The 9,862-nt window shown below is 33.7% G+C and overlaps 1 protein-coding gene across 1 annotated transcript in view; it reads left to right on the top strand.

The window, feature by feature from the left end:
- Nucleotides 1-9,862, top strand: part of LOC110019788 (26S proteasome non-ATPase regulatory subunit 8 homolog A-like) — a 22,270-nt gene that overhangs the window by 10,535 nt on the left and 1,873 nt on the right. Inside the window, exons 4-5 of the mRNA XM_020717614.1 lie at nucleotides 6,271-6,534; nucleotides 6,871-6,982. Of these exons, the coding sequence (XP_020573273.1) occupies nucleotides 6,271-6,534; nucleotides 6,871-6,982 (376 nt within the window). The remainder of the gene's footprint in view (nucleotides 1-6,270; nucleotides 6,535-6,870; nucleotides 6,983-9,862) is intronic.

Genomic DNA, 9,862 nt, shown 5'->3' with positions numbered 1-9,862 from the left:
CCGCTCTTTCAAGAACTTCCCTGGCCACGAGAACTCCTTCACGCAAGCAATCGCGACGATTCACCAACTGCGGTTTGAGAACTGCTGTAACGATTGGCAAACTCCTCCGGATTCTTCTGCGAATTGATCGCGCCTGTTCGCGAAACCTTTGCGCGCTTGTTCTTTCCTCATCGCCAAGCTTGCTTCGCAGCACCAGAAGAATCGATCGCGGAATAAGATTTTCGGAAGAAGCCCTCGTCCTTCAATGAACTCCTGCGGCCGAACTCCTGCATGGAATTCACGCTCTCGCCTGGTTGCACGTGAACGCCGCGAACCCCTCTGCGAACAACACGAGAACTCGCGAGATCGAAACCTCGCGCGATTTCTGTCGCGAACCCAAATTTGCGATATGAGTTCTGCGGATCTCGCCGACGAAAGAACCTCTGAAGTGCTTCCTGGAGTCCGAATCGTTCGCCCGTTCGCCGTTTTGCATGCTTCGCTGAAGCGAAACTGCTGCAAACCGCAACCCTTACCGAATTCCGCCCTCTTCGATTTTTCTCCTGTTCCGATCCTTGAGGAAATTTTTTTTCCCTGCCCCACTTCGCTCTGATACCTATTGTTAAGAAATTAGGGCGAAGAAAAACAAGAATCTACACAAATCCAGAAGAACATAGAGATTTAACGAAGTTCGGGAAAGATGCCTACGTCCTCGGGAGCAGATCGGCGAATTTCACTATTTCAGAATAGTCCAGTTCATGCCTATAGGTTACACATCATATATATAGATAAAACTCACAGATAAAATTAATAATATGCCCTCGCTCCCCCCAACCCACTAAATTCCAAGAGACACTTTTAATTTCAAGAGACACTCCTCTTCATTCCAGGAGACACATCTCTTCAATTCCAAGAGACACTTCTCTTAATTCCAGGAGATACACCTCTTCAATTCCAAGAGACTCCAAATTCTGGTATATGAGCCATACTTAACAGGGTTATGGATCACAAGTGAGCAACATATAAGTGTTGGGTTTGTATGTTTGCATTGGGGCAAGGATTGACTCGAGGGATAAGGCAAAATAGGATAAACGTCCAATACATGCCATTTTGGATTTACCAAGTAGATTGAGCTTTCCATATGCAGTGACCATCATCTGCCTTTTTAAAAGGGCATATTGATGCACAAAATTGAAGCAATGCGGTGTGATGTGAGGTGTGCGCTTCTCATTTTTATCATGTCTAGTGAGTTGTGAAAACACGTGCTTTGCTTGTTCGAGCACTCGTACCTTCACATGAAATGCTTGTGTGAAGCGCTTCATTGTTTTGATTTAGTGGTACTAATTTATTTAATAATTTAAAATTGATCGATCCTCACCTCATCACTGTCACATATTGTGTCTTCTCCCTAAATTGAAGAACTGTAGCTCTATTGAGCACTTTCACACTATTGTAGTTGTGTCGACTCACACCTCTCTGACACCATCGCGGCTCCCTTGACCTTCCCTTCAACTATGGTAACGTTAGTGGCCTTCTTTTTTAGTGTGTTGTTGGCGGTGGGCTGATCACTCAATTCATGGTAGTTTATTTATTCAAGTTATTTTCAGAATGTTTAGGGTTCGATGATTAACACTTCTACTCACAAAAAATTTGATGGTTTGAGATTTGCTAAAGCTAGGATTTGTTATGTGATTTAAGGTTTATTGATTAACACTTTAATATACAAATGGCATTTGTGATTTGATTTAAAAAATAGGCTAGTCATCAAATGTCATTTGTGACTTTTATATGGTTTTAGCAAATTCTGTAATTATTTATGTAATCTCTCGTTCTCTACATGATATTTAGTAAACTTAATGGAGTATATATTTAATTATTTAGAATTAAATGAATATATGACATTTAATAGGACACAATGGAGAAAAATGATTCATGTAACCGACCTCACTTAGTGGGAAAAACACTTTGTTGTTGTTGTTGTTGTATTATTTACATACAAAAAAACTTATATATGCTCAATCATAATATGAGGAGAAAAGATCTGACTTAAAGTAGCAAAGTTAAAATTCAAGTTAGATATCCTTTTTCATTTTCGCATATATTTTGATAAAGAGATAAATTGAGGTGTATCTTGAAGCAAGAAGCGTATTATCAATCTTTATGGAGCATCTAAAAGAAGTAATGTTACCAAATATAAGAAAATGCTTTGGATATAAGAGGTGACTTGCTTTCTTATCAAGAAATACAGAAAAAATAAATGAAGTTCAAATGTAGCATAATGAGAAGGTGGTAGATAATACTAAATAATTAGATATGCCAATATCCTTGCACTTTGATAAGTGATCCAAGTTCTGGATCGAAGAGTGTTGATGCATCTGTAATGAAATGTCCTATAAATCATTTTCTTTATAAAAAACTTGAAAAATAGTTTACAAGACAATAATTTGAGACAAATGCGATTTAAAGAATGAAAATGAGGAAAAAAGAGAGAATTGTGCAATACATGGTTGGGTGATTTTATCATGCAGATATTCCTTCAATGTAGTACAACGGTATTTTTTTGATCATATGGTAGAGACTTTTGCATTATATGGGATCAATCTTTGACTACCATCCTATTATGAGTTAAGAGTCCCTTCACTTGAAAGAGAAATACAGGCAACAATGAAGGATGTGGAGCATTAAAAATAGTTTACAGGGAAGGAATACACTTTTATGGCACCTTTATGACAAGTTCATGAAATGATTGTAGAGGGTGTTCTATAGTAATTTTTTTTTTGTTAATTACCATCAAGCGCAATATTCTTGAATTTAATGCATCTGAATATTCAAAGCTTGCTTTGAAACTTTTTTAAACTTTTAGATGCACAAATAAAAAGATTAAAGGGGATAATATGCTTGAATTGGTTATAAATAACTATTCTACTTACTTTTAGGTTAGTGATTCATAGTGTTTAACATATAAACTGTATACATTTTTTTTTCTCACATTTAGAGATTTTGAGCTCTTCTTAAGTTCTTATCAATTTGTTCTTAACATGATAAGAGGATATACTAGCGGTGCAAAATTGATGAGATCGAACTTCTTTTTTTTTGTTACTTCTTTTCTCATTTTTATGCGAATATAACTAATTTAAAATTTACGACTCATTTGTTTTTTGAAAATTGGATAAAATTTAGATTTAATGTTGATTATAAGCAAAAGAAAGAAACTATACTTAAGACTATATTTTAAAAATATTGAGGATTATGCTTTGAAGTTTACAAATTTATTAGTGAAGATGTTTAGATTGGTCGATGGTGATGAGATTGACAAATTGATTGTGTTTATGATGAATTTGAAAGAGTGAATGATGTAATTCGTAGTGAATTTGGAGTGGACAAAAAGAAATAGTGTAAACTTTGACAATTATTGCATTAAGCCAGATGTTATCTTAATTTAGAGATTTTTTATAAAATACTAGCTATAATACAATGAGATGGATAATTGATGGCTGATTTCTATGCAGTTATTAGTAGTTAATGCGAGATTCAAATTATAAAATGACCATAGATTAATATAGATATATTTTTATTTATATTGGTTCCCTATTCTCAATTGAGTTCATCGTCTATATTAGAGATAAGAAATTCCTGATTATAGTTAATTAAAGTGTGAAGTGCCAAAATAGTCCTCGACTATTTACATGGGGTTGTTTTAGTTCCAGAGTTCATAGAAGTGCCAATGTAGTCCCCATATTGTTTATATTGAGGTTGAAATAGTCCCTATGGAGGATTCTTGGAGCTTAATTTTAAAATAGTCAAATGACTATTTTGATACTTATATAAACTCTGGGACTAAAACGGCTCCATGTAAATAGTCGGGGACTATTTTAGCACTTTTCTCATTAATTAAAACTTCCATATAATTTTGAATTTCTCTAATGATTAAAATATTTTTTAAATGTTGGATTATAAGCTTAATACAACAAAATGGTGGGAGATATATGATGCATTAACCTTAACTTTATAAAAATTAGCTATTAAGATTTTATGATTAACGTATAATGTCTTCAAAAATAAGAATAATTTTTTTTTTTTTTATACAATGTACATATTTTATGTATTTTATTTAGTCTTTTGTTTCACATATTCATATAAATAAGAGAAATGAATTTGATCGAAAGCGTTTAGATGATTTATTGTTCATCAAATACCTCTAAAATTCGAAAAAGAAGATTCACTTTGAGAGATGATTCGTATACTTTGGATTCTATTGGTGAAAATTGTAGTGGTTAATTAGAGAAATGAAAGATACTAGAGAGCAACATTTTGGTGATGAATTCAACTTTGAGGCTAATGGAGACAAATTAAAGAGGCATGAGGAATGTGATTTGTAAGATTTGGTAGGTTAAGAACAAAACGTTTAGCCGCAATGGGGGTGATTTTGTCTCAACCGGCAGCCACTTTTGTTATTTAAGAAAGGAAATATGTGATCAACTTACAAGGTGATGAAAAAGAAGATGATAATAATGATTTTTGAGGATGGAAAATTTCTACTTGAAGGAGAAAGATTATGTGAATGATTGAGTCTAGAGTATCAATGGAGTTGGAGAATCTACTAGAGGAAGATACTCACCACAAGGTATGATAAAAAAGAGACTTCTCGCTTTGGAGAGAAAAGTCATTTTAATTTTGTAGTAAAATAATACAACATGGAGGCCCGAAAGTCAGATTTTCCCCTCTAGAAGTTATAATCTCTTTGGAGAGGTATCCTTATCTGATTGATAATCTTTTAGAGAACCTTCCAAAAACACCTAAAATTTCTTTGAAATCAATTCTATCCTCTTAGTATGAACTCAGATCACAACATTAAGAGGTTAGCATAGGATTGAGTCTGCATTCCAAGGAGATTTGGTTTGGTTGCACTCGTGGAAAGACTAAATTATATGGTCAAGTTAATTCATTACAGATTATTTCATATATTGCCGCAGATTGGCGATAATGCTTTTGTTTTAGACTTGCCGTTTTACAGGAATATTTAGACATCAGTGTTAAGAATACGAGGTTATTTGAAACTTCACTATCAGAAGGCGAGAGAGCATGGGAAAATTATTCCTCTAATAGAAAATCAAACATCGACACCTTGAATAGATGCAATGGCCCGTGATGTTTTGTTTGATTAAAAAATTATAAGAAATTTACTTTTAACGGAGTTCTAAAATAATCAATTTATACATCGATGCTAGTTTTTAAATTGAGCATTATGTGCTAGTCTAATCAACTCAAATTAATGAATTGTTGCAATGATTAAATGATGTTAAATAGTAAGTTTATTTAATGCTCTTCTCAATATTTTTTTATAGTTCTCAACCTCTAGCTCTTGATTTACAATCAATAAATATAGGTTTTCAACGATCGAACAATGAATATTATTAGTATATGAAATGAAATGCTCTGTCTAATTTTTGGTTTGTTTATTTGCTTGTTTAAGTACTCCTGTAATTAATTTAGTCAACCAAGTTGTAGCCAAGTTCAATTCTAAAAAAAATTTAAATAATACATATATGTGAAATCTTGGCTTGAGCTCGGACTGTACATACACGACTCTTAGAATGATCAAACGAGGTTTGATCTAAGGTGTGATTGTTTTGATTGTCTGAGTTCATTTACAGCCTTAATCGAAACATGTAAAAAAGTAAAATTTCCCTTCTTTTCAGAAACCAGCAAGTCCTTTTAAACATTTTCAAAATTACGAGGTGAAAATAAGTCCAGAAATTGTTTTAAGACTGTAAATTTAGAGTTTTTCTGGTCTAAAGTCAGTCAAAACGGAAGTTTCTTTACCAGATGAAACTCTTGGATTCTCATATAACTCTTCAGTTCTGGAAGAAACTTCCAATTTTGAATTAATTTCTTTCGTTATACTTAGGGTCTGTTTGGGGCGACGGTGATTTGCCGCACCACAGTTTTTTCTGTTGTGTATTGCCTGTTTTTTTTCAAAAATTCAGCTGCATTTTCTCGCCAACTCTGCTAAGTGCGGTGGCTATTAGAAAAGCTACGGTATGACTTTTTCAAAAATAAAAAATAATAATAACTACTGCAGTTTTTTAAAGAGCAGCTTCTTCTGCAACAGTTTCTTCATACAGTTGCAATCGGCCCAAATAGACCGTCGAATACTTTTTCATGTAAGGTCATCTTTTAGACAAGCTGCATTTCAGCTTTTGCAAATCTTTTTTTCAACTAAGATTTTATATTTTTCAATAACGGTATCTTCGGACGCCTTATTGTCTCTCACCTCGCTACTTTCACTGTCAGCGGTCTTATTCCACCGTCACCCCAGGAATACCCTATCTTGGGTCTTAATCTCTTAAGGCTCCTTGCACAAAACCGAATAGCAGAATTTCACACCGAGTTAGAACTCCTTTCCCCCACTGCATTGGAGAATCCTTGCATCAAACATGCTGTTGAGCTCGAGCAGTCTTTCATGGAGGGTGCTTATAATCGCGTTTTGAGTGCGAGGAAGTCTGTCCCTCATGAATCGTATGTATATTTCATGGATCTCCTTGCAAAAACTGTCAGGTAATTCTTATGCTTCCATTTGTCAAATTAATCAGATTTATTTTTCTACTACTTTAAAGATAGCTAAGATTTGTTTGGGGTGGCTGCAATATTTTATAAAAATGTTTGTAAAATTGCGGTGGTAAAAACAATCTTAGAAAGTTGTGTAATTATAATTATTTAATTCTTTCTGAAAAGTCAAACAACAGCTTCCATACAACCGCCACCATACAACCGCCACAATTTAACTGACCTGGTTGCAAAATACAACTTCCCACCCCAAATATCTATAAAACAACAAGAAAACCATTCCCAAACAGACCCTTGATGACCGTCAGATCTGCTTTTACTTTGCAGGGATGAGATTGCAGGCTGCAGCGAGAAAGCTTATGATTCATTGTCTGTCGCTGATGCAAAGAAAATCCTGATGTATACATCTGATCAGGAGCTTCAAGATTACATTTCTGAGGTAGGTTTATTTTTCATGGTATATCATTTAATTTGTTATGGGGTAGCTTGTTGATTCCGAAGGGAAAAAGTTTTGGGTGAGGTTAAGATGGATTTTAAAATCCATTGATTTACTTTGACATGAGTGCAGCATAGGAGTTGATTGATTATCCATGTATTGTGTTCATGTGAAAGCAAATCAAAGGATTTGAAATTTGATCCCAACCCAACTTTACGCTTTTTGTAAATAATTTTGATTGTTGCTAACAGTTTGGATTTGAGCCTACCTATTATAAAATAAATCCTTCTTAGTTGTAGATTGTGACAGTAAATGTCACGACCCGACCTGGGGTTAGAAGTAACCAAGGCAGAAACAAACATTCAGATAATGATAATTGAAATTCTTCTATTTTCTATTTTTATTTTCTATAACTAATATTTAATCATTTTGAAATAAATGCAAGAGCCACTACAAAAATAATTTGAAGTAATACAGTTAAACTTTTACCTTAGATCAGGTTGTCCATATCTTTTTTAGATACCCTTCTCTATTATTCATTATTATTTTGCAATATCAACCTGAAAATATTAATTTAAAACAACATAAGCTAGCAAGCAAATGAATACTCTCACACCTAAACTATAATAACATAACGAAAAGGGAACAATATAATTACTAGTCAGAATACTATGAATCAATATAAAAGCACTGGACATTTTAATTTTTCAGATATGATAATTCACGATAGTTCATAACATTTAATGTGTTTTACTATATTAATAACATATTTATATTATTTTATATCTTTACAACCTTCATATGAGCACTCTTTGAAATTGTATTAATGAAGTTACATAAATGTCAATATCATTTTTTATTTATGTGCACGAGTATCTTAGAGTCCCACAAAAAGTACCTAAGGGAAGTAAACTTCATCATAGTCAATCATACACGCAATCAGTCTTTGCAGCTCATATCATTCATACATTATTTTTATTTAATTCTACATTTAAATAATGCATAATAGTACTTTTAAAATATATATTCATCACAATGATATGACCAACATCTAAAGAGCATATAAATCAAAGTAAAACGGGCAATTAGCTCTTAGTAAAAATTAATGAATTTGGTTTAGAATAAACAAAAAAAAGTAATAAAAACTTAAAAGATGAGTACTTACCTTGAATTTGCTTTATGAAATGATCCCTTTCAAATTTTTAAACTCTCTTTCACTACATAAATTCTCTCTCCTTGTTATGTTTCATAATAGTCTAATATTAATATGTAACAATTTACAATTAAATTAACTATAAAAATTACTAAATAAACATCACTCTTGGCTCCTTATCTCTTCTTTTGCACAATCCGATCTCGATCTCATTAGTCCTTTAATTCAATTGCGTGTTCAGATTTAAACATTAAAATTAATTCATAAAGTTTAATATACCTTCATGACATTTTAATTAAAATAATTTATACTATTAAAAAATAAAATCCATAAAGCCTTACCTTAACATTCATTCAATAGCTTGATTTGCCTTCTTGCAACATGAACCAAAACCATAAGCATTCTTGATAGACTTTATGTCATTAATTAACATGAAGCTCTATTACTATCTTAAACATAAATCAATTTAATATATATACTATCTGACTAAAAGAAAACTAACCATTTTTTTTCCTTTTAAAGGCTTAGTTCAGTTTCCTCGGTTAGGGCACAAGCTTCGTCCTTCCGATTCGGCTCCCTCTTCCAGGAAACCGCTCAGTTTCCTCACCTCCTCCTTCCTCTTTTTCACGAAAAAATATTACATCAGGACTCCTAACGTAGAGCTACATTCGGATTGGGATATTGGACTGTTACGGGAATATTCCATCTGCGTTATTTGTAAAAATGATATGTTATTCCAGTATTATATGGTGTTATTCGAGTATTTTGTGGTGTTCTTGGAATATTCGATCGGGCTACTTGATTTGGGGCTATGTTATTCGGCATATTCTCCGTGCTATTCCAATTTCCACCATGTTATTGGAATAACACAGCCCCAAATCAAGTAATGCGGGGGAATATTATAATAACACTTCAGCCCCAAATCAAGTAATGCAATAAAATATTCCAATAACACCGCAAAATAATCGAATAACACCATATAATACTCGAATAACACATCATTTTTACATATAACACAGATGGAATATTTCCGTAACACAGCCGAATATTCCAATCCTAACGTAGCTCTACGTTAGGAGTCCTGACGTAATATTTTTCCCTTCTTCACACAGAAAATGTGCACAGAGCTTGCTCTCAGCCACACACAATATAACTCCCGCAGGAGGCTCGGTTTGACATCCTTTCGTGCACAGGGGCACTCAGAGCCTCTTGACTATAAATTCGTTTGGTTTGCCTTTCCCTGTATACGGCTCACCTCCTTTCTTGCACGCATCCACGCATGTTTCTTCTGGTCGCCTCGACTAAGGTTGCACATTTGACCCCCGTCTTACTGTTCCTTCACTAAGTCACCTACACAGTTCCTCTCTTCTGCTTCTCTATCTCTGTCTCTCACTAGCTCTTTTTTTTTTTACTCCAGTTTGAGCTATAATTATGAAGAAATAGTTGAAATGGCGATTGATTCAAAGCAACACAGATCCATTAAAATTCATTTTATTTTATTGCCTTTTATTTAATTATTTATCTCAATTATCACAATAAAGGTTTCATATCTATTAAAGATTTATGGGACGGATGCAAATGTTTCAAGTCAAGGTCAACGCAGTGCTAGCTTAATGTCACGGACAAATAGTCCCACATTGGCTAGGTGTAGAGCCGAAAAACAGTATTTAAGTCCTGGGCTGCCCACCACCCATAAGGGCTCTTTTGGGAGGTGACAAGTGGTATCAAAG

Source organism: Phalaenopsis equestris, unplaced genomic scaffold, assembly GCF_001263595.1.
Source record: "Phalaenopsis equestris unplaced genomic scaffold, ASM126359v1 Scaffold000078, whole genome shotgun sequence".
Taxonomy (NCBI): domain Eukaryota; kingdom Viridiplantae; phylum Streptophyta; class Magnoliopsida; order Asparagales; family Orchidaceae; genus Phalaenopsis; species Phalaenopsis equestris.
The sequence above is the reverse complement of the archived record's forward strand: the minus strand, read 5'-3'. Positions and strand labels throughout refer to the sequence as shown.